The following is a 24,946-nucleotide window of genomic DNA, read 5'->3' as shown; positions in this document are numbered from 1 at the left end:
ACAACAAAGCTACAATAGCTTGCTTCGTTAGCAGGAGCTCTGATAAAAATTAATACTGAAAATTATGTAGAGAAAAATCCTTCCTCATTTACAATTATGCAATTACTCAAGTGATATGTATTCATGCGAGCTTTCCATACTCCCAAGTTAAGAAGATGTGGCAGAGAGAAGGCTTTTCCAAAATTGTGCTCTGAATGATTTGGGAAGTTCCATCAAGGGCTATCTACACCAAAGGCATCTACACCAAGCAGGATATTTCACTATGAAAGCGGTATATAAAAGGCAGGAGCCACACTACTGCTTTATAGCAGTATGGAAGTGCAGTGACAACTGCTGGCGCCCATTGGCACAGACCATATACCACTTTCATACCACTACATCCTGCTTGGTGTGGCTCCTGCCTTTTATATACCGCTTTCATAGAGGAATATCCTGCTTGGTGTAGATGAGCCCTAAGTTTGTCCTTATGTCTTCCGAACCAGTATGGGTCCCATGCAGCTTTCAGGGATTGTATGCTTTCTCTTTGTTGACCACTGGCTGATTCTGTGGCTGATCTCCATAATCCTTGGAAGAGCTATTGGCATCAGAGCAACAACTGTACAATGAATGGGTTTGAACTCTAGCCTTTGGGCATGTCTTTACTGGCACCAGTTCTTCATGTCTCATGCTTCCGATTTGACCACCAAAGCCATTTTCAATTTGTCTTTCTTCATCCTTGAAACATAGATGTACTATCAAGAGGCTGCTCTTGTCATCATGGGAATCACAATGGGACATGGCAAAGAATTTCCTAAACCACAGCCATTATGGTGATAATGCCCTATCCAAAATACATATGAAACCTTTGAAAAAATATAAAACATTACCTGTTGGCTTGAAATAGACTTCTTCATCCATCTTGATCAAATCAAACGATGATAAATCATTCAAGTTCTTCAAGCATAATTCTGTCCCAGTTGAAATGATAATATATATGCCAGAAAAAAGATTACATTTTGTAGACAACAGAAAGAGGCTATTTACCTAAGATAACTAAGGATTTACCTAATGTAACTATTTAACTAAGAGAGTAGTCCTATAGCCCCTAGAAAGTGTCGGGAAGGGGGGGGGCAGATAGGATATTTCAAAATCCTGGATCTGAGACAGGAGAAGCACTCCAACCTCAGACCCAGAAATAAAAGTGCCATGCCCCTCCCCCTTTCAGCTGGAGTGGAGAGAACCGCACTGGCTGCCTCTCTGAGGTCACAAAACTTACCTCGGAGAGGAAGCAAAGGGGCATTTCTGGGGTGGGGGGAGTGGAGGGGACTGGGGAGGTGGGCTGGTGCCATATCCTGAGCCTTTTCAACCTCCTTCTTCCCCATCGCGACGTTTCAGCTAGACGAGCAAAAACGTCCATCTAGATGAATCATAGAATAGTAGAGTTGGAAGGGGCCTATGAGGCCATCGAGTCCAACCCCCTGCTCAATGCAGGAATCCACCTTAAAGCATCCCTGAGAGATAGATGAAATGCAGAGCAGAAGGGGTGGCGGAGGAGAGGATCACCTCCAATGCATATCCCACTCTGCCTGGGATACTTGCAAACCTCCGAATTCAGAGGCAAAATTTTTGCAAAACCAATATTATGCTTACATAGTACCAGGTGTGAAATAGAAACAAAACCTACTTAAATTTCACTGATCTCTGAGTTTTCAAGGAAGTTGGAAAACATCTAACCTTGCAGTTTTGATTCAATTCCAACTCTGTCCAATCCAGTTGCAAAACCTTCATTAAAAGGAACATTTTAAGTTGTAACATAACCATCTGCAACTCTTTCACTGTACAAACATATGCAAAGTCTTAGATTAATGGTGTCATCCAATTTCAATAGATTTGTATAATGGGCGTGCATGGAGAGCAATTTGCTGTGAGAAATAAAAGGAGGAATATATAGATTTAAGTTTTAATAATTAATTTTAATTTGAAATAATTCTGAACATGATGAAAACCCCAGAATTCAGGGCTGGGTACTTAGTATAAATGTATACAAAAGATATACAAATGTATTGCAATGTGAAACACAAAATCCTGAGGTTAATCAGAAAGGACTGGTTCCCAACCTCTTTAACATATCAGATGTGGGTTAATTTGATCTGTGTGCAGCCTTGTGAGTGCTTCATCATGAGCTCAGTTCTCCAGCAGGTGCGTATTACATTCACTCAACATGAACTGAACAGAAATCTAAGGTCACAGTGAATACTTAGATGACAGCTTCAACACTAGAAAAATTGCAAGCTGTATCAACATACATACTAACACATATGCATTATTTGTAATTCCTCTGATAACCACCCATCAAAGTAAGGTACTATCCATCCAGAACTACTGGTTCACAGGGTTCATTCAAATAATCCGGGGCTTGCACAGAATCAGTGTTTAGTGAATTATGGCCCTCTAGCGCCAAATCTAATTTAATGTTGCTTATTGCTCTCTTAGGTTTGTTAACATAATCTTGACTTCAAAACCTTCAAACAAAATTTCTTTATGTATTTATGATTCTTGACTTGGGACCAAGGACACAGCTGACCCCAAAACTATTCCTTAACTCTGGGAGTTCATGCCCTACACCTGTGTACCCTTCCCCATAATAGGTTGGCTTGGAAACACTGGTCACATATATGAACACCCTTACCTTCCCCCCTCCTTGCTTTTTTAGAACACCTGTCATTAAAAAGTCCAGATAAGAAGGAGCCGTACAGAGATTCGGATTTAATGAACTTATATAGACTAACGGATTTATATCTCAGGGCTGCCCTCTGACAGAGGCCCAGATAGCAGCAAAGCTGCAAGACTATAAAGTGAACCGATTCTAACTCAATTATTTCCACAGACATGCATGCAAAATCTTTAAGGGACACATTGCCCCTAGATCTTTAACAACATGTGAGACCAAATGTGTATGCACAGAAGTTAGTTCACAAGCTAACTTCTGAGATCTACAGAAATCTAGTGACCAGCAAGATGGTATACAAAGCAGACCTGGGGCTTAGAATTGATGACACAGCATGGAAAAGCTCCATCACACCGGGGGTTAACACGCTCCCTACCTCACTTCTCCACCCGTGTTTTCGTTCCTCAGTTACTTCCCCTTTCAAAACAGGAAGTACAAAATGAGCACGAGGCCCATTGAGTCCGCTGTTCTAATGTCGCTGCTTCTCCCGCACACAGCAGGAGAGAGCAGCAATTCCGAGTTTAAAACAACATCGGACTTAATGAGGGTTTTTTTTTGTTGCACAAGGAAGGCCAGAAGGGGCGGGAGGCAGACAACGTCCTGTTAGGGACCTCAGCAAACTCTGTGAGTGCCCAGCAACAAGCGTGCAATAAAACGCTCATCGGATGGAGCTTGAAATCTCTGTGGAACAGACAGCCTCTCCATTCTATTTCATTATTATTATTACAGCAAGAATTCAAGAATCCATGTGGAAATTATTGTTTTTTTCTTGGTATTACACTCCACTGAAGCTGAGTTGCATCAAACCATCATTGTCTTCTCGATGCTGGCTACAGAGATTCTGGCAAAAGGTATTAGAGGTGGATACTTGGATTATTTATGAGACAATGCAGCATAAGAACCTCATCTAAGGATGAAAACAAAGGCTCTGGAAAGCACTTATTTCTAGTTTTTCCAGTTTCATCTTTAGCTACTGCCATTTCCCACTTTCCAGTAATGAAATTGTTTTCATTTCCTACTACATAAATAATCTAGAAGAAGAAAGCATGACTTTAATCTTAGTCCCGTTATTTTAAAATATACCCTAGTTTTGAATCTCTAATTATGAATATTTTTCTTTTACGAAAACAATGGTTTTACATGCATCTTAAAAGAGAGTGCAAAAATAGATGCAGAGCAAGGTGCTAAATGTCCTGTTATCATTTAAGGACATTTCAACAAAGTAACTATTCCGTTTACCACTTCTTTCCTTTCTTTCACAGGTCTGAAAAGCAGCTGTTGCATGAACAGAGAGTTGCATGAACATTACTCTGCTGAACAGCCCAGAATGCCTTATGCTGTGGTGTTGACAGCAAGTAAGATCAGTGCAGAAGCAGACACTCTGCCTTTGTGAGGAAAATAGATCTGATTTCACTTGATATGAAATACTGTTCTGAATCTGAATGCTTGCATATGATCCTCTATCACACCTATTTAACAGAAAACTTCAGAAATACCACACCGCATTCAATAAAAGTACATTGTATTTTCTTCAAAAGCAGACTCAGAACTTAATACTGACCTGAGGAAGCAAAATACTACACGGACCACATTCCAGTCTGCTTCTATATAGTGGGATCTTACACAGGCAAAAACTGTAGCATTCCCAATAATTGAAGAAAAAGCAATGGTACTTAAAATAAGCCTATTAAGATTCTAGGCTCTGGCATGGCTATCTTATTATGAAGCATGGTGAAACAGGAGCGTCAGACACACTATTCCAAAGAGGGAAGCCATTTTCTCTATCCAAGTTCTCTCTTGTATAATTTAGACTTTTCACTTCAGATGTAGTTGAAAAGCAGCATACCAGTAGAATATTGTGACTTTACAAGTGCTTGATAAAGCCTCTATTTTGGCAGCCCAGGCAGGTAATTTTATCAAGCATCTAGCTGGCTGCAATATGTAGCTGGAATGCAATATATAAACATAAATACACCAGGGGGAGTTTTGAGTTTCATATACAGGTACAAAAAAGGAGTCTTTGATTTTACAAGATATGCGATATTAAAATATATGGACACATCGCATAGTAGAGTAACTTGCAGAGGAGACAAATGAGGGAGGAAGAAACAATGATGGCTGTGCCTTTGCACATGAGACAAAGAGAGGCAGTGAGAGTGGTAAGTGTGAAAGAGATTTTAGAAATGTTAATTGCCTCTACTGAAAAGGAAAACCCAGATAAGGGGAAAGAAAACACCATTGATCTTTTTTGCCATTTCTTAATATTACTAAATTATTCCCCAAGATGGGACTACGTTATTGGATAAGACTTTATTATAGTCAAATTGTAGCATATTTTAATTAACTGCTGCAGTCCAGAAAATTTAAGACCAACCAACCATAGTGAGCTGGATTCTTCAAAGCTCTGATGTAGAGGAAAGTTGATCGTATCCATTCTAAAGCTATGTTCACATCAGTGATGGTATGGAGCACTATTTCAGCATTTAAGTGTTCAATGAGATGCGTATGCAAACTAAGAAAACCAGAAAGCAAATCAAGGTATACAAATGAAACACACCAAATGTCTACCAGTAACTACACATTTTACTCTTAAAACAGGTCAGCCCTCGGCAATGGAAGGTTTGGGGTCTGAATCCGTACCCTCTGATCACTGGCATAGCCCCCAATTCCAAAGACCATAATCCACTATTCTGTGGAGACATGGCTAAAGGGCTCTTTTAACTTCCCTCCCTGTTAACATGAACAGCAATAAAGGCTCTGCAGACTTCTACCATTATGCAACTCAGCTTCTCCCATCCATGAAAGGGTTGGAGACAGCAGATTAAATGTATCACGGGAGAACATTGCTGTGTATTCTTGGTATTAAAATAAATTAAAATAAGTATTTCCTAGTGCCTTGTTTACTTTCGGAGTAAGTCAGTGGGCAGAGTAAATGCTGCTGGCCTTTCTGCTCCTGCTGTTTAAAATATAGCCCTTATCAAATATTAGTTGCTAATTACTCCAATAGACTTTTAATGTCATCTTATTCCCACTACATTAAAAGTAAACTTTAAGTAGTTACATAAGTAGAAAGCTATCGCAAAACCTCAAAGATATTTTCATGTATTAGTAGGGCTATATGTCTGTAGCTACGTACGAGGATCCCTCCCTCCACTCCTCAAGGTGGAAAAGGAACATGTGGCCCGCTAAATGTTGGACTATAATTCCCATCATCCCTAGCCAGCATAGCCAGTGGTGAGGGATGATGGGTGTTGCAGTCCACTAGCATCTGGAGAACCACACATTCCCGATCCCTGCCTTAAAGGATGGTCTGATCACCTGTTTGGCAGCATGTAGGCCTCTGAGTGGGGACCTCCCATCTAGCAGCAGCCAAGCACATATGCAAGAGCAGCTCTAGGAAAGAGGTCAGTACAGGGAAACCTATTACCACACTCAGATTGCCTTTGTTGAATCAAAGTGAATAAGGGGTTTAAAACAACAACAACAACATGATGTCATTTTTACTGTGGATTCTGGTTTGGGAAACTTTTGATTTGCTGAACATTTTATATACTACAAGAATCACACAAAATATCGAGGACACAATAAGATGGCAAACCTAAGCATATTCAAGTTCAAGGCAAAACTATAGATGACAAGGAGTTCCATGATCAGATCTCCCAGTGTTTTAAATTTAATTAAAAGCAGCCACGGGAGGCTCCGAACTGGATCAGAATAACAGTGCTGATGGAGGAGGAGCCCAACCCTTTCTCCCTAGACCATTTCCCCCACATAAATCCTCTCATCCTCTCACTCTTGAGGCTGCTCTTTTCCCTGCTTAAGGGGGGAAAAGAGGTATTTATATTTATTTTCTCATTTTAATTCACTTCTTTGAAATTAATCACTGAAGTACTGCACTGTACACAATTACATGCATGGGACCTAGAAGCATGTAACTATGTGAAGGATTGGCACACAAACTTGCTTCTGTTCTGTTCAGATTATTACAGTAAACATTCTGGGGAAAACACTGGTGTGGATTGTTTGCCTCGCTGATTAGTATTCTCCTACATGCTGGGAAGATAAAAGATTTTTCAACCTTCCCTTTCCCCACAGGCCTATCTTCATGATCCAGGAGATAAATTTCTTCTCAATAAACAAACACGTTACGGACAGTATTTCCAACAGAATAGAGAAAAATGGCTTAGGTTACCTGCTTTCTATTGTATCTGCACCATTTAACATCTGAACATACTTGTCTCTTGTACTTAGCCTTGTCATGATTACTGCTGTGGCTGATGTGTCAAACTGGGTGGGGGGGAAACCATATAGAGATACACTTTAAAAGAGAGTAAGCTCAAATTCAGGAATTTGGGTAGTAATCCTGTAGGATGTGACAATATCCACTATTGTGAAGTTCACCCATGGAAATATTCCCCGAAGTCTAAATTTTTGTGTTGAAAATCATAATCAGGGGAGTTGCCTAGAGCATTTTATTGCACCTTAGACTTAGGCTGAGACTGCCGTGTTTTATGTATTTTATGTATGTATTTTATTGTATATTGGGGTTTTTAATATTATTGTGATGATGTTTTCTGTTGTGCTGGTCTATGACCGAAATAAACAAACAACATAGAGCTTCAGCAATAGCTAATGGAAACACCTTGGAAAGCTTCACTCTAACTAAAGGTACTAAACAGGACTATTCCTATTTGCTTTGCTTCTCGTACTCTGTATACAATTATTAGCAATAGCAATCAATTCTTACAATTAAAGGATTTACATAAATAATAAGGCTGAAGATATATTTAGATGGCACTGACTTAACAGCCTTGTCATCAATAAGCTCTTTGAAAGAAAGAGTACAAAATTATCAATGGCTTTAGTTTTGCATTTTGATATAATTAAAAATTAATTAAGACAATGGGAGGGAGGAGGGGGGTCCAAGGTTTGCAGGATCCTAAAGCCTTCCCATCACCCATCCCATCCACAACAAGGTAGGTCAGCCAGATGAATGAAGTTTGTCTTGCGGTAAATGTAAAGAAAAGGAGGAACAGGAGGTCTTTTCACCTTCAATCTCCTCCCATCCTGCCTGCCTTTTGCCATCCGGGCATAAGAGTGATTTCTGTCCACTGAGAGGCAATCCCTCATGATTGTACTCTTAAAATATATTTTTTACCACTGTTTACAACAGTGGTGTATATCATGGTGTTCATTAGATCAGGATCTAGTGGTAGATCTGTGGATGATCTGACTCCCAATAGTCAGAAATCAATGAGGGGAAAAAGTCTCTGACTCAAAATGTATGGAAGGACTCTGAGCTCCCTTCAATTTGGGTACTCAGACCAAATGCCTGGGCTCAGAATTCTTCGATTCTAAGTGTATAGCTTCCACATCAGACTCTGGTTGGTGGATCTCAGAGTTCTAGTTGAAAACAAAATAGATCCTGCAAGTCTGATGAATGCTCTCTCCTGTCGTACATGGCATGGGGACAGAATAGTAACAGAGGAAAGGTTTATTCTGAAGTCTAACGGGACAACTCCACACCCTGCTCTCCAAATATGGAGAGATCAAGATTAAAAGTCCAAGAAAATAATAATACAACTAATTTCACTGATCATCAAGAAAAGCCTTGAAAATGAAAGAGAATCTACATTGTTCTTGTTACATTTTTTTCTGTCTTATGGTAAAAAATGGGCAGAGAACCCTATTTAGGCACATATGAAATTTATTTCCAGTAGATGTGCGTCCAGGATATAAAAAGTAAAGAAAGATAACATAAAACACATGCAGTATATTGACATTTTCAAATATGGCAGCTACAGATAATTTAAATAGTACTATTCATGGACGCTTCCAGATGAGGCTTTTAAACTGAAATCACCCTGCTTCATACACAGAATTTTATAGTGGGTCCAAGCAACAATGGCCTGGTTCAGACAACACACTAAACCATGCTGCTTAACCACAAATAAGCAGCATGGTTTAGCGTGTTGTCTGAACCAAGCCATTGTCAGTCACTCATAACCATCCTGTGTTTTCCCAACCATTTCTTTCATTCTTTTTCTTACTATAGAAATTCCATTAAGAAAGAAAGGACAGAATAGCTGCATGCTATATTCTCATTGGAAGTGCTAAGCCCCTTTTGTCTGGAAGCACCCTACGAGAGCTTCCCTATCCCATCCTATAGATAGCAGGTAGATAGTTCTTCAATAAATAACTTATAATCTTATTTAGCGTTCGAACTCAACCCTGTAGCATCAAACTTCATTTGTTTTCTAGCAGCAAGACTGTACAAATGATTCAGAAATAGTTCTACTGTGCAAATAAAAGCTTTATACACAAATTTGACTACAAAACTTTCACTAAACATGTTTGCATCTTTGCTATTGCAAGGACATGGTAACTTTTTACTTCTCCCATCTTTAACTTTGTTTTTAAGAACAGATTCAACTTACTTGAGGTCTTCCAGCTCTTCCAATCATTTGCAAAATATCAGTTTCACTGTATTCCTGAAATATTCCTCCAGCATAATGCATTGTTGATTTTATAATTACCAGGTGTGCTGGTAAATTTACCCCCATAGCAAGGGTACTAGTAGTAACTGGAAGCATTCAAATACATCAGTTATAAGATTTATTTTCAAAAGGCAACGAACATAAAGTATAATGCTGTAGCATACTGAGCACTCTCCTTTTCAGGGGGCTGGATATGATAGAGGCTTAACAAACTGCGTGTGGTGTGAAGAAAGTGGCTTGAGAGAAGCTTTTTCTCCCTCTCATAATACTAGAATCCAGAGTCATCCAATGAAGGTGGAAGATTCAGCATAGAGCACATACTTAAACTGGAATTTGCTACCACAAGGTGTGGCAATGGCTAGATGGCTAAAGGGGGAATATACAAATTCATGGAGGATGAAGCTATCAATTGCTTCTAGTCAAAAGCATCATAGCCAATTTACAAATGGGATCTGCAATAAAATGTTGCAATGTGGACTGCTTCCGTTCCATGTTCCAGCAAACTGGTCATGCCTTTTCCCAGGATACTTCATTCTATTTCCATTCCCCTTAGGTTTTACAATTTTTCCCTGCAACAGTCAGAGCTCCATCACATCTAGGTCGAAACACGCAGCTCCCGTCGCCTCTCTGACATCACTCCGATGTCGCTTCCTGAAAACAGGAAGTTATAGGCCTATTCAGTCCGGTAGGGGACAGCAGTAACCAGACTTTTTCTTGGGGGGGGGGGGGGTTTGCAGTGCAACGAAGGCCAGAAGGGGCAGAAGACGCGCGAGAGGCAGACAACATCATGTGAGTAATCTGTGAGTACCCAGTAATGAGTCTGCAGTAAAATGCTCGTTGGATGGAGCTTTCAGTCAGCATTCCGTGCCACTGAACTTGCTCAGTCCACATCGAGCAATTTGGGGAGTTTATACTAAAAATTTCCTAAGGGTCCCCCCAAGCATGGTGATACCTTCCTCTCGTTCATAGATGGTGACATTTTTGCTATATAATAATAGTGCACCCACCTAGCCCACTGTTGGTGCTCAAATCATAAATACTCAGAGTTGCACTAACAGTAGAATTTCATGCAGAAAGCAAGCCCTTCTGATCAAACAAAAAATATTAGCTGCCAGAAAACCTTAGGCTATAATTTGAACACTTTATAAGTATATCTAACTAACTGTATTCTAGGGAAAAATGATAATATGAATTAAAAATGAATATCCAGCCGATCTCAATAGCTTCAATTGTATTATGTATTTGTTCTAGAAGAATGGCAGAAAACTGAAATCAACAATTCTTAAAGGATTCATCAGAAATAGTTTTATATCATAATTTATTCATCACATTTGCATTTGTCCAAGGCAGCATACATGGGGTTATCCTATTTCATCCTCACAACAACCCTATGTGATAAATCAGACTGAGTAACAAAGATTTGAATCCAGGTCTTCCTAATCCATGCACACTATTCTCTCCACCAGCCCATACTAGCTCTCCATTTTGGTAGTAACCTGTGACAAATATAATATATAATTATTAAACTAAAACCTCAGAAGTTTTTTATCGGTTATTGTTGTTCCCCGCCTTGATCAAAATGGAGAGGCGGGCAAGAAATATTATTATTATTATTATTATTATTATTATTATTATTATTGAAAAGGGTTTTTACTCGAAGTCCATGAAACTATTTACTTTTGTTTGTCACATCTCTTAAACTAGTATTACCACAGTAAAAATTAATATCAGAATAGTCACAAACTCTTTTATTTTTTGAAGAACCATTATAACATCAACCTTTTTAAAAAAATTCTGAAATGCTTTGTACTCACAAAGAACTGGTAAGTCTCCCACATTAAAAGCTGCTTCAATGATTTTTCTATCAGACACCTCTATTCCAGCGTGATGATAAGCTACTCCACAGATCAAGAGATCTACAAATAAAATTCAGACCAAAAGATTACCAAATCATCTCACTACACACACACACACCATCAAACATTCTCCCATTAGCACATCCTACATACCCCTCAGCTTGGCATCTTTTACTGAATTTGCAGACTTCTGTAACCTTCAACAACAACAAAAAAGAGAAAGTATTACAATGTTACAGTTAATAAGCCATCAAATACAGTAGAAAAACAAACTATGCCCAATGGATGCCATATTTGACTCCATCGTAACTTCTACACCAGCCCAAAAATCAGGCTGGTCATGGCCGAGTCCCTGTGCATCCAAATGAAGCACAGGGAATCCCGGGAGGAAGGAGGGACAAGAACGGGTTTTCCCGGGGATAAATAATCCCTGGGAAAACCCGATTCTTCCAGTGGTCTCAGGATCGTCCTGAGACTGCAGGACGTGTGGCCACCAGTCCCGGCTTCTTCCCTCCTGCCTGCAAGTAGCAGGGATCAGTAGAGGGAAAGAACTGGGCCGGGAGGAATCGGGGGTGGTGGGGAGCAGTCATGCCTTTTTTTTTAACGTACGTTTTAGTCAGAGTGCACGTGCGCTCATCTCCTTTTAAAAAAAATGGCGGGCGCAACACCCTCCTTCCTCCCGGGATGTCGCGCCCGCATGTGAACTAAGGGCAGGATCTCGCGATCAGAATATCGTGACATCCTCCCCATTCCCTCCCTCTACACCGCTATGGTATAGAAAGGGCCTTCATATTGAACGGGTATTATAAACAGGAGAAGTCACTGGACATATCTCCCAAAGGCAAATGTCATTGCAACATCTTCACTCTGTTCTCCGTCTAAAACAAGGGTCATGGATTGGTTGAAAAATGAAGTATAAAATTCATGTTTAATCAAAATTTGCTTTACAAACACAATAATCTGGAAGAGATTGTAATTTCTCTCTAAGAAATGTTAAGTATCAAATGGGAGACTTCTCTGTAGCCCAGTTAACAATATCCTGTACAATTCTGTTTGCATGACTGTGATCCCGTTCAGATGATACGCTAAGCCAAAGTGGTTAAGCATTTTGAGCTAAACATTATGGCTTAGCATGTCATGTGAATCATGACTTAGCATGTAATGTAAACCATTCCTAACCATGATGGCTACACAACCACGCTTTAAACACGCTCACTAACCATTTGTTGCTAACAATTAGCAGTCTAACTATGGCTTAGCATGCTGCCTGAACAGACCCAATCTCATGCTGATCGTCTTAGATCAGCAATGAACAATACATTTCAGAGGTTCAGAAAAAACTAAGAGCATGATTTTCCCTGTTGTTTTTTATTGCCCCATATCTTTTCTCATCCAGCTACATCTTCTTTCTCTTTTCCCTAGCTGTCTTCTTGATGTGTGTTAGTGAACACATGATTTACTTTACAGACTGCATATATATGAAAATACTTTGGGTAAAAATTAGAGCTTCTTAAAAAAACAAAAGGCTGCTTTCTGTTTCCATTTTCGTCCTGCAATTGCAATCAGCTCATTACATAGGCAGTCACAGGGTTTGAATGGAATACTTCTGATCTCTGCCTTGAGACTGAACTTCAATTCAAATTAATAAAACAGTGCCTTCTAGTGGCAGAATTATGGTGCTATACCTCCAATAAATGGGGCAATTGGGAGGATTTATTTTCTAAAGCTGATTATCCTCATGTTTTTTGATAGCAGGATAAGGGGGGAGATGTTCTGCATGATGACCCGGAAACTTCCATGATTGTCCAGTCACAAGCATGCTATAAATTGCTCATTTAGAGTTAGTCTTCATGTCTAAAGAGATACTAACAATAATACCAATAGATAATCCATGATGTGTAGGCACTATTCCTAGTCCAGCATAAATCTTCGAGCTGGTTTTACCACTTTCTTACTCTGTTGCAAACAGCCTGGTAGCTGTTCTGAATATGACCGTTCTTTGAATTATCTCAAGGCCAGGTGATTTTTGAAGGTGCTGCCTGAAATACTTTAAAAGCAAAATCATTTACCCCACTTCTGTGACCAGACTTCCTTCTCGAAATCAGAATCATACATGTAGCCTAGAAGCAGAAGCACCATTCAGAGCAACATCAGACAGTGAGGAAAGGGGGGATGTGTTTCCTTACGGTCGCCCGCTTATGTTCCACAATACTTCCTCTTTATTTATGTGGGGAAGAAAGAGGAAATAAACAATGACCACGTGGCCCAATCAGTGGGTATTTTTATCCCGCTGCTTCTCCTGCACAGAGCAGGAAACGGTGACATGTTTTGCTACAGCCGAAAAAGTAGGATTTTCTGGGTCTTTGTTTTTCTATGGGAAAACGAGCAGAAGGGATGGAAGATGCATGGGAGGTGGACAGCGACATCAGAAGGACCCACAAAAAACTGTGAGTGGCCAGTAAGGAGCGTGCAATAAACACTCAACTGATGATGCGCTCAGATATGCAACTACATTATAAATTGGGATGCAAAACATCCTATGTGTCCACATAGGTGGTTGGGGGCTGAATTTGCATCTATACTGTGATGCAGATAGAGATCTCCAGACTGCAAATTGGTAACACAAAAATATATATTGAGTAGGAGACTACAGCAACAAACTCTAGAGGTTTAATAGAACAAAGTTCATGGAAATAGACTTTTTAAAGACTTCTGTAAGATAATTCTGTGCCCAGTGCAAACATGAAGTTAATCAAATGGTCACTGGATTGGATCCAACAGTTTTCATGTTTAAATGAAATTATCAGTGCACGTTTCATTGTTTATTCACCCCAACAGCCTACAACCTATAAAAGTTGGTGCTATTGATTTTATAACAGGGCATTATAAAAAAGGTCAGAGCTCATAACTGTTGTTATATAAGTTGTTGAAAATAGAGAGCCAGAGGCCCCCCCCCCCAGGTCTATACGACAATGGGATTGCTCCTCATTAAATATAAACCTGAATTTTCGTTGATTCGAATGTAGGCAAAGAGCGTCACACTGTAGCAGCAACACCGATTTACTTCCTGAATTTATTTATTTTTATATTGAGTTATAAATGCGCACATGCGCATTATTGCATATACAAAGCTATGGAGAAGAGAGGAGCAAAGCTACAAATTTTATATGCAGAGCGCCGCAGATTCATATAATTCACAAACCAGGAGGGGGGAAGGAACGAGGCAGCAGAACTTGTCTCCTTCGTCTGGCTGCCTGTTTCCCCCTCTTCCGCCCAGAGAGCTTTGCATATTGAGTGGTACAGAAATGCAGTAAATATATAAATACAGAAATAAATTTGTTTTACGAAGCTTTCTCTACGGACCTCCACAGAGAGACTTCAAACAAAAATGGGTGCGAACGAACAAGGCAGCCGATTGGTGGGAAATTGGCCAATCACGTTGTCCTACCCTCAAAGCTCTGCCCACATATCAAAATCTGATTTAACTCCCCCAAAGAGACATAGCCGTAACACAGTGCAAACTCGGACATGATCTAAAAGTCGCCGTAAATCGCGGGTGCGAAGATGCGCATTCTCGGGTTAAAAACCCAGCACTGCGGTGAATGGACAGCTGCGTCATGTGACCTAAAACATGAACATGCACATTTAGGTGGGGGTAAACAAGCCCAGATACTAGGAGAAAGCCTGTATCATAAAAGGTACCTTTGTTTCTGTTCTATATTCATAATAAATTTAGCATCTTTTGCTAGTACAGAAGCAGCCTGCTGCACTCCTTTCCTTGTGGCACAGAACTGTAAATAAGAAAAAACCACTGTTTGTACTAATAATGCCAGAATGTACACAAGAACATTACAATTACAAGGAGAAAGCCATAGTATATACCACAAGGGTTGGCTTTTGTTCAGAGTATGTTTGAATAATACTAGCAACTTTGTAGTTAAGTGTTAAGTCAAATTTGAATTCCGTTTGGTTGCCACTGCAGGGGAATGCAAGCACTACTTTGCGAAGCTTCACTGGTCGGTATCTTTCATCTATTTTCAGACATACGGCAGGTCTCTTGCCATCTGAAAGCCATTCTGCAATCTTTAAAGAGAAAAGAAAGAATGTTAGGCTTGAAGCTAGAAAATAGTGCCCTGGGCTGCAGTCCTGAAAATACTTGCTCAAGAGGAGTCATGGAAGTTCACTGCCATGAATACTTTTAGGTTTTACTGTATTATTTATTCAATATGCTCCTATCTATTATGAATATAAAATACTGAGCTGGTATGTTTAACATGACTTAGACTATGTAATATTGAAAAAGAGGGCCTACATGGTAAATGTTTCCCACTGTGATATTATGATCATAGGAGAGATATTTATACCTCAAAAGCTGATTGTTCTCTGCGATACTCAAGTCAAAGTAAATGATTAGAGGAACTGATCAGAAACTAAAGCACATAAATACATATAAATATATGTAAAAGATAGCATGTTTCGTAATAGAACTATACAACTTCAGTGCTCAGTAGAACTGATGTATTTTAGCCTTCAGCACAAAACCAAACCTGGACATTATCAACATGAACATCTGAGGCTGCCTCATATGGACTTAGACCTTTGGTCCACCTAGTCCAGTACTCTCATGCTGAAACAAAACAGTGGGGGTACATTTCTTGCCTCCCTATAGAATATTCACTGCTTTTTAGGATCCCCCACCTACTTCTTTGCAAAAGGGTGCAAAATCATTTGGAAAACTAATGGCGTTAAGAGAAAGAAGAAACTGGACAAACTGGGAGTGCAGAGTCCCCTGGTTCTTTTCTCGACTGCTACAGAACCTCCAAAATATATTTTTAAAAATCTCATTAAAATAGGAGTGGGAAACTTTACATGGTCTGGGGACCAATTTCCCCCAACCATCCCTCACATGGTTTGTTCCTGAAAACAAGCTACATTTGTCCCTAGCAAGCTCCCATAGTAGCTTGCTACCGAATTCCCCCACTCCCCGTTTTTCAGGGGCTGCACTGGGAGGTGGTAAGGGCCACATGCAGCCCGTGAGCCAAGTGTTGACCACTCCTGAATTAGAACAATGCCATCTCAATTGTTTGAACCAGAACAATGAAGATATTTAAATCTACCCATATAAGAGAACCAACAAACTTGGCTCTTGTAGCATATACAAAAGCATAGGTGGCCCAAGTGTGAAAAGAACCATGCCCTGGGTTTATCATTAAAAAGTGCCCGATGCATGGGGGGCCTGTGCCTTCTCACAGCCAGGTTTGTTTTTGTTTAATTTGGAGGAGGCATGGGTGCTCGCTGGCCCGCCCCTTCCCCCATCTGGGCAGATGGCAACCAATTGGAGTTCGCCATCTGCTCAGACACGCCTCGGAAGCAGCTCCGAAGCAAGGTGACAGACAGCAAATGCACGTCTGCGCCTTGCTAAAAGGAAAAAGCTGGGGTAAGCAACCAACTTTTTTAAAGCAGAGCTTCGGGTGTTTGCCCTTGGATGGCTTTGCAATGGCGGTTGCTTCATATAGATGACCTGCCACCACTCTGAATCCACCCCAGGGCAAACCCTTCATCAAGACAAGCCCCACGACCCATGGTACTAGTTCTAATACCCAATGGGAGAAGATACTCTGCTGACTTTGGGGAAGCAACAATGGTTTTGTACAGGTTTGAAAAACTGTGAGAAAGCATGGGAAGTAGGGCCTTTTTACAGGTCTTTGCCCCAATTCCCAGCAGTGCCTTCCAATCAAAAATCAAACATCACCAAACTTCAGGACAGTGCCAGTATTGTCTACTCTAATAGTAGTGACTCTTTTCCAGTGGAGTTCCCATTTTCATTTAAATAAAAATGCCAAGGACTGAAACTGGGACTTGCAGCATGCAAAGCACACGCTAGAGCAGTGAGCTATGACCCATCAATAGATTTTGGAATCAAATAATTAGACTGCCAGTGTTTTAAGTTCTTCGTGTTCACTAAGTGGGGATTAATATACTAGAGAAAACTAAAATGTTTGCCTATCAAACATTGACTTTTAACTCGATCTGTCACAACAATGAAATCAATGGACAAATGCCAACATTTATCTTTTTTCCTTTAACATAGTTAGGTGTGGCTGGGTGTGCACATGTCTGTAGCTGAACGGGGGGGGGAACAGCTTTGGAAATGTAGAAATGTAATCTCATTAATATTTCTTACATCTTCTGCATTTGGGATTGTTGCAGAAACTGCTACAAATCTCATGGGAAGTACAGAATCAGGATTTTCAGCGCCACGTTTAAGAGAAGACTGAACAGTTTTCATCCTGCTAACCACAACTTCAAGAGTAGCGCCTCGGCTCTCATCTTTCACAACATGGACCTATGGAATTATGAGGTTTGGTTAATTTACTAGATTAGAGATAACACTGTATCAATTTTTGAGAAAGTTACTAGCTTTATCACCTGGAACATGAGCAGCTATGCTAAGAGTTTCCATTTCTGCTAGGTTGCCTCTTTTAAGATTTGCTTGTGGAAAACCATATCAAACCATGGTAACTTGGGAGATCTGACTTTTCCACAGATAAGGAAAGCATGAACAAAACTGCATTTTCAGACTATGCCACTGGCAATCCTGAGTAGTAGATGCTTAAGAATTTCTATGGTGCAAAGAAAATGTGTGTATGGGATTGGGCAAATTGAAGATCTTCTCCATTAGCTTCTATTTTGCCCACTGTATAGATAGCCCAGAGAAAGATTTCCCATTATCCCATTATCTGTCAAAGTTGGCAGACTGTTTAGTTCAGAATATTATATTTCTTTTTATGTTCATAAAAGGGTTTCATACAATGTAGCTCTTTTTGTTATTGGGGCAAAGAGGATTTGGGAGAGTTTCATGACAGATTATTAACATCTTTGAGGCTATTAAATTCTGTTATTGCTTATGGTTTGCATTTGTCATTTATACATTATACTTGCAAATATTTTACTGTTTGTATTTTGTTGTATTTGTAATGCCCTATGGCTATAAAAAATAAATACAATTAAATAAAATTGAATCTTATATAAGAATAAAGTAGTGGAAGGCTTATTACTAGAGAATTACCAGATGAATTTTGCTCAGTTTTTGTTTTTAAGTGAAGCTTGAGCAGTGTAGACATGCAGAAAATTTTGAAACTTCCAAAAAGTTCAAAGTTTGAGCTTTGGGCAGCTCAAAGGGAGAACAATGAGGCAAAGGAAATGTTAATGCATATGCCCCAACACTGTGGGTGTAATGTAACATGTGATACAGTATGTGCATGCACATAAAATAATGCTTATTCCTGTATGCTCTTAAAAGTGCTGGGCCAGTGAAAGGATAGGCACAGAATGTTGTGAGAAGAGACAGAAAAATCTTACATCACATGTTCAAGAAATGGTAAACGATCCTTTTAAAAAGAACATTTTGTTTGTTTTCACCTTTGCCGGTTTATTCGTAATACATTTATTTTAAAAGTGTGAAGATGTTCCAGTCATAAGGAAATGGGCAAACATATTTTTATCCAATCATTCTCAGACTAATATCCCTCATGGCGATACAGTATTTGCACTAGTCTACATAAGAATACGGTACTGTAAGGCTTATTACTCAAAATCTACCAGAGCAATTTTGCTCATTTTGGTTTTAAACTGAAGCATGAGCAGTGTAGATATCAAAAACTTCTGAAAGTTCAAAAAAAGTTCAAAGCTCAAGCTTTAATAAAAAATAATTTCCTCCATGCCAATCAGAGTGGTGTGAAGGTGGGCCCTCAGCATGTGGTTAGGCTGTCACTGCCATAGGGAAGGGAATGAAGGTGGCCAACGGGGCAAATGAGGGAGGGGCCACATTCCATGCAAATTTGAGAGGGGGAATTCACTATGCATGAGACATATTAGCATTATTCATGAGCTCCTCTGTGGTGAGGGGACCGAGAGACAAAAAAGCAGGGAAGGAGAAGGACTACTAATGCCCATGGCAACAGGGACTTTACACCAGTGTGAAATAATATTCCCCATTTTCAATTTTTACATTTTAAATCATTTGTTTTTGTTTTACCTCATCAAGGAGAATCAGTCTCACTAGCTGAACTAAAGAGTTATCTCTCCACTTTCTAGTCATGCTATCCCACTTTTCCTAGAGGAAAAATATTATTATTATTATTATTATTATTATTATTATTATTATTATTATTATTATTATTTGGTGCAATCCACCATTATCATTCTTCCATTAATTTTAATGGGATTTTGTGACATTGCTGCTTGGTGATGTTTATTACTATTAAAATACAGCTATTAATATACATCATTTGTAATGCTGAAGTAAAAGACTATTCTAATAGGTACCTATGACAAGCTAAGGCTTTTATGCAACAACAACAACAACAACAAAACAGTGTGGAGCAAATCCCCCCCAAATTTCGTACTAATCCAATAAAACGGAAATTAATTTTGGTATAAACAATACTATCAGCGTACATGGCAGGTTACACATAAGAAAAGAAACTTATTCTTATTTATTTATTTATTCTTATTCTTATTCTTATTATTAATCACATTTATACCCTGCTCCTCAGCCAAAAAAGGCTTTCAGAGCGGCTTACAATCCGTTAGCAAAGAAGACAGTCCCTGCCCTCAGGCTTACAGTCTAATAAAGGCATGACACATAAGGAAAAGGAGTTCAGGAGGGAAGAGGGGACACTTCTCACACAATACTACACAAAACGAATGCACAAAGCACTTACAGTGTGTGTTTTTTCCTGCCCGTTCCTTCTGGCATTCACATGTGCTGGCAAGCTGACATGAGACACTCACATCAGTGAGACTTCTTTTATTGAGGAAATCACACAGTAGACAGGCTTAATGGTTACACAGTCTCCAAAACACACTTAAAGCTGAACAATGGTTAGGAAGCTTTATGCTCTTTTTCTGAAACGATCCTGAAGGCAAACACTCAGGGCGGGGTGTGTGTGTGTGTTTAGGGTATACCACCATCCTATTTGAGCTTCTCCAGATGCCGCATACGCTGGCACCTCAAGGGACATGGCCTATCACCTCAAACAAAATCCCAGGGAAGGGTTGCTCGGAGCCACCAGAGCTGGGCAGAGATCGCTCATGCACTTGTCAATCTCAGCCTGCCGCAACTGAGCTGCCCCTGGTTACCATGACCACAGGGAAGGTTAAACCTCAGGAACAGGAGTCCCATCCTTCTGTTAAGGACTGGCAACTCCCTGCCACCTGAGTCTGGCCACATATACACAATCCAAAGCAAAGGCAAGTCCAAGGGCATGTCTACACCAAGCAGGGTATTACACTATGAAACTGGTATATGGTATTTGTCAATGAGTCCCAACAGTTGTCAGTGGACTTCAATACTGCTATGAAGAGGATCCTGCCTCTTATATACCGCTTTCATAGTGCAATATCCTGCTTGGTGTAGATTAGGCCCAAGTCTATGAAAAGCCTCACTACTTTTCATGGCACAGTTCTTAGATGTCTGATGTCCAAATAGCAAAGCATCCATGTGCAAAGTGCTTTCAAAGTCCCAGTCAGAGATGGAATCCAAAACAGGAGGGAGGTCAGGCGTTGCATCGCAAGATGAAACCTAGTAAAGCTTTTCCAGCTTTGCACCAGCATTTAAGGCGTATTCAAAGCCACTTGACAGACAGGTCCTCTGACCTGTAAGCTATGTCCATATGCCAACAGGTCGGGATGGCACAACCCACCAAGGTGATGCTACAATCTGAGTCACAGCTTCCAAGAGTGGCCCCCTCCTTTCCAAACTCTCTGAAGTTCCCAGAGAACCAACAGCAACAGGGAGTAAGCAAGCTAGATCCCGTGGGAACTTCTTACAGTTAAGCTTGCAGAGACATCTGACATTCTAAAACCATTTCCCAATAAATCTACCTACAAGGTACAAGGCTGGCCTTGCACCTATACCTGACATACAGCTTGATAAATTGTAAACCAGCCTTCCCCAACCTGGTACCCTCCAGATGTTTTGAACTACAATTCCAGCATTCCTGACCACTGGCCATGCTGCCTGGGGTTTATGGGAGTTAAAGTCCAAAATATCTGGAGAGCAACAGGTTGAGGACAATTGCTGTAAACTGATCAAATTTATTGCTGTAAGTCAATTTTTTTTCAAACAACTCTGACGCTTTACAGTAATTTCCCAGCATTAGAAACTGATTGATGAGAAATTAAGTTCATACACAAGCAATACTAATTGCAAGAAATTATTTCTTATGTATAGTTAAGTACCTTGTTTTTTAAAAAAACTGAAGCAAAGCTAACTGCTAATAGTACTGTGAAACCTACTGGTGTAGTGAAAATAATGTGGGCATGCTGTATTTCAAATAAATCATCCATTGCTGTATCTCCTGTTAGTTCCTTACAGATGAGTCCAATGGGTCCAAATTTTTCTTTCCAGTCATCAAAACGCTGACTGCAGAGAGCTTTTATTGGAGCCACTAAAAACAATACAGAGAAGCAGGGGAAACAAGACATGTTTAAACAGGTCTCCAAACATATCACTTAAAATGATCAGATTTTTCAGTGAAACAGAAACTCTACCAAAAGTCCCATTCCTCCCTGTGCTTATCTGAGCTGAAAAAGTATACCAACTGGAACAACCAGTAGAGGAAAAGGAAGGGGGGAAGGGGGGAAGCATAAAAATGGGTGGAGGTTTGATGTTCAAGCTAGTTGCGGTTCTCCAAATTCCTCCTCAAAGTTCGTTTTGCTACATCTGCATTCCCAAACGTAAGGATATTTTTCCCCCATTGACTGGGAAATATTTGCATTTTCAGGAAAAAAATGCTTTTTTAAAAGTGCACTCCCAAATATCCCCATAGGATAAAGCATGAAAAAAGTGGATTTTGGGGGGCAGGGATGCTTATTTGTGCAAGTGTGTATTCAAACATGAAGGCTGGTCAGGGGGGATTCCACACATAGTACTGAGGGCGCTTCCATGCGCCCCCAGTGCACCCCCAAAGCAATCGTGTAGCTTGCCTGGAGAAGAGACGAGGAAGAGGCGTCCTTGCTGCCGCCACCCACCTACTTCCTCGCCGGCCGGGACGGAGAGCTCAGCTTCTTCCACCGAGCTCTCCGACCTGGCCAGGTCGGAGGTAGGTGGGTGGCGGCGGCGACAAGGACGCCTCTTCCTCGTCTCTTCTCCAGGCAAGTTACACAATCGCTTTGGGGGCGCACTGGGGGCGCATGGAAGCGCCCTCAGTACTACGTGTAGAATCCCCCCTGGAAATTGTGCAAAATTCCTGACAATTGTGCTCCTGCTTGCATTCACATTCAGGGTTGCAAATAGGATATGTTTCCATGACTTGTGAAAAGAAATGAAATTCTCATACATCCCTTACTCTAGCAAATAACAAAAGTGATGATGATGATGATGACGACGACAACGACAATGATGATGACTACTACAATAAATGGCTAAAATTAGTACATTTCATATGGAGGAACCTAATTACATTTTCCCAGAAAATATTGCTAAAGGAATGCAACTAGTTATACTTTTGCAACATTCAAGTGACCTTCAGGGCCTTCTTATTCTTATTCTTATTGCATTTTTATACCGCCCAATAGCTGAAGCTATCTGGGCAGTTTACAAATTATTATTATTATTATTATTATTATTATTATTATTATTATTATTATATTGCATTTACTTGCATCCCGCCTTTTGCCCATTGCTGGGCCTCAAGGCAGCTTTACAAAATACTATTGGGAAAATTTACCATTTATTACTACACTCTGTTTTCTGTACTTTAACCAATTCCTGACCTCTCCTCTTATTCCATGACTGCTAAGTTTGCTCAAGAGTCTTTGACGAGAGTCTTTGATGAGGGACTGTCTACATGTCTATTGACATTCTCAAAGAACTCTAAAAGATTAGTGAGACAAGACTTACCTTTGCAGAAGCTGTGTTGATTCTTTCTCAGAACGATTTGTCCTTCAATATGCTTACTAATTTTCTCTTTAATACTGCTTTCAACCAACTTATCTGGAACAGATGTTGTAATTTCCTAGATGCCCTCTGGATCCCTTCTTAATTTTTTTTGTTACATTGGCCATCCCCTAGTCCTCTGGTACAGAGGCTGAGCTTAGGAACGTTGCATATTTTGGTTGGAAGATCAGCAATTTCATATTTTACTTTGAGAATTCTAGGATGGATACCATCTGAGCCTGGTGATTTATTTGCTTTTGTCAATAAGGTTGAGAACCTCATCTTTTGTCACCACTATTTGCCTCAGTTCCTCAGATTCCCTTCCTGAAAATATCAGGTCAGGCACAAGTATCTGCCCTATATCTTCTGCAGTCAACACTGATGCAAAGAATTCGTTCAGCTTTCTCTGCAATCTCTCTGCCCTCCTTAGTACTCCCTTAAATCCATTGTCAGCCAGTAGTGCAACTGCTTCCCTTGTTGGTTTCCTGCTTCTGATATATTTTAATGATTCTTTATTGTTGGCCTTGATACTGTTAGCAATATGCTCTTCAAAATACTTTTTTGCATCCGTTATTGTCTGCTTGCATCTCCTTTGTGCAAGCTTGTGTTCCCTTTTATTTTCCTCACTTGGGCAAGACTTCCATTTTCTGAATCAAGCCCTCTTTTCTATAATAGCTTCCTTGACACTGCTAGTTAACCGTGCTGGTGACCACTTGGACCTGGTGCTACCTTAAGAACCTAAGAAGTGCCAAGCTGGATCAGACCGAAGGTCCATGTAGCCCAGCACTCTGTTCGTGCAGTGGCCAACCAGCTGTCGACCAGGGACCAACAAAGCAGGAAACAGTGCAACAGCACCCTCCTGCCTGTGGTATACATTTTAGCTGAGCCTCTGTTATTATGGGTTTGAGTAACTTCCTTGCATTTTAAGAGGTCTAACCCTCTTGACTCCTCCTTTCAACTTCCTTTTTACCAGTTCCCTCATTTTAGAGAATTTTTCTTTTTTGAAGTCAAATGTGACTATGTTGAACTTCCCACTTAAATATAGATTTAGCCTGACAGCACTGTGGCCACTCTTACCAATTGGTTCAACAACAATTACATTTACATGTAGCATAGCATACTCACCATAGACAATTTTAATATTTGACCAAGGCATTGGCACCTTGATTAATAACCTGGTAATTGCAAGCTCAAACATTACAGTTTTTCCAGAACCAGTTGGTGCGCAGATCACAAAATTTCTGTCTGTGTAAAGGAGCTAGAAAAGAGCAACAAAAAGTAAATATAGCAAAATAGTCAAATGCATCTATTTTGACTAACATGCTTGGAAAACTTTGCAAACAAATTACTAATTTCTAATGTATTGATGCACATGCCAGCAAATCACAGCTGACACAATTCTCATTGTTGTTTTTTAGAGACTAATGTTTTATGTATCATATTTTATTAAATTTTTACTTTACACAATGGCAAAATAAGAAAAAAGATACAATGGAAGCAAAACTTTTTCCATGGTATATGCCCCTGAGCAATTGCAGAGAATATATGGCACAGCTAGGACCATTATATAGCAAAGCTTGCAGTAGTGTTACTAACACAAAACCAATTTTCAAGTCTCAAGAGAGAGGAGTTCAAATAGAGGATGATAGGCATTGCCAGTGGTCTATCACTAAAAATATACAGTAGCATTTGTTCTTCAGCATCATTTTCAGAATAAATTCCAAATAATCATCCTTTAGCCATTTATTCATCCATAAATTATAAGTAGCACAGAGCGCAACCTTATATACATCTACTTAGAAATAAGTTCCATAGACTTTAAAAGGGCTTACTCAGGATTTCCCCATCTTGGTGCCCTCCAAATGTTTTGGGCTTCAACTCCCCGCAGCAATAGCCAGTACAGCCTATGATCAGGAATGCTGGCAGTTGTAGTCCAAAACAT

General features: G+C 40.0%; 1 protein-coding gene across 1 annotated transcript in view; it reads right to left on the bottom strand.

The window, feature by feature from the left end:
• Nucleotides 1-24,946, bottom strand: part of HFM1 (helicase for meiosis 1) — a 63,633-nt gene that overhangs the window by 27,822 nt on the left and 10,865 nt on the right. The window contains 13 exon segments of the mRNA XM_063133395.1: nt 867-947; nt 1,714-1,761; nt 5,086-5,219; nt 6,900-6,994; nt 9,145-9,290; nt 11,019-11,120; nt 11,214-11,257; nt 14,763-14,851; nt 14,943-15,143; nt 17,245-17,406; nt 19,099-19,176; nt 21,363-21,514; nt 24,130-24,262. Coding sequence (XP_062989465.1) covers nt 867-947; nt 1,714-1,761; nt 5,086-5,219; nt 6,900-6,994; nt 9,145-9,290; nt 11,019-11,120; nt 11,214-11,257; nt 14,763-14,851; nt 14,943-15,143; nt 17,245-17,406; nt 19,099-19,176; nt 21,363-21,514; nt 24,130-24,262 — 1,465 coding nt within the window.

The sequence above is a fragment of the Elgaria multicarinata genome, chromosome 1 (genome assembly GCF_023053635.1).
Source record: "Elgaria multicarinata webbii isolate HBS135686 ecotype San Diego chromosome 1, rElgMul1.1.pri, whole genome shotgun sequence".
NCBI lineage: Eukaryota > Metazoa > Chordata > Lepidosauria > Squamata > Anguidae > Elgaria > Elgaria multicarinata.
Note: the sequence above shows the minus strand (reverse complement) of the source record. Positions and strands in the feature narration are given on the sequence as shown.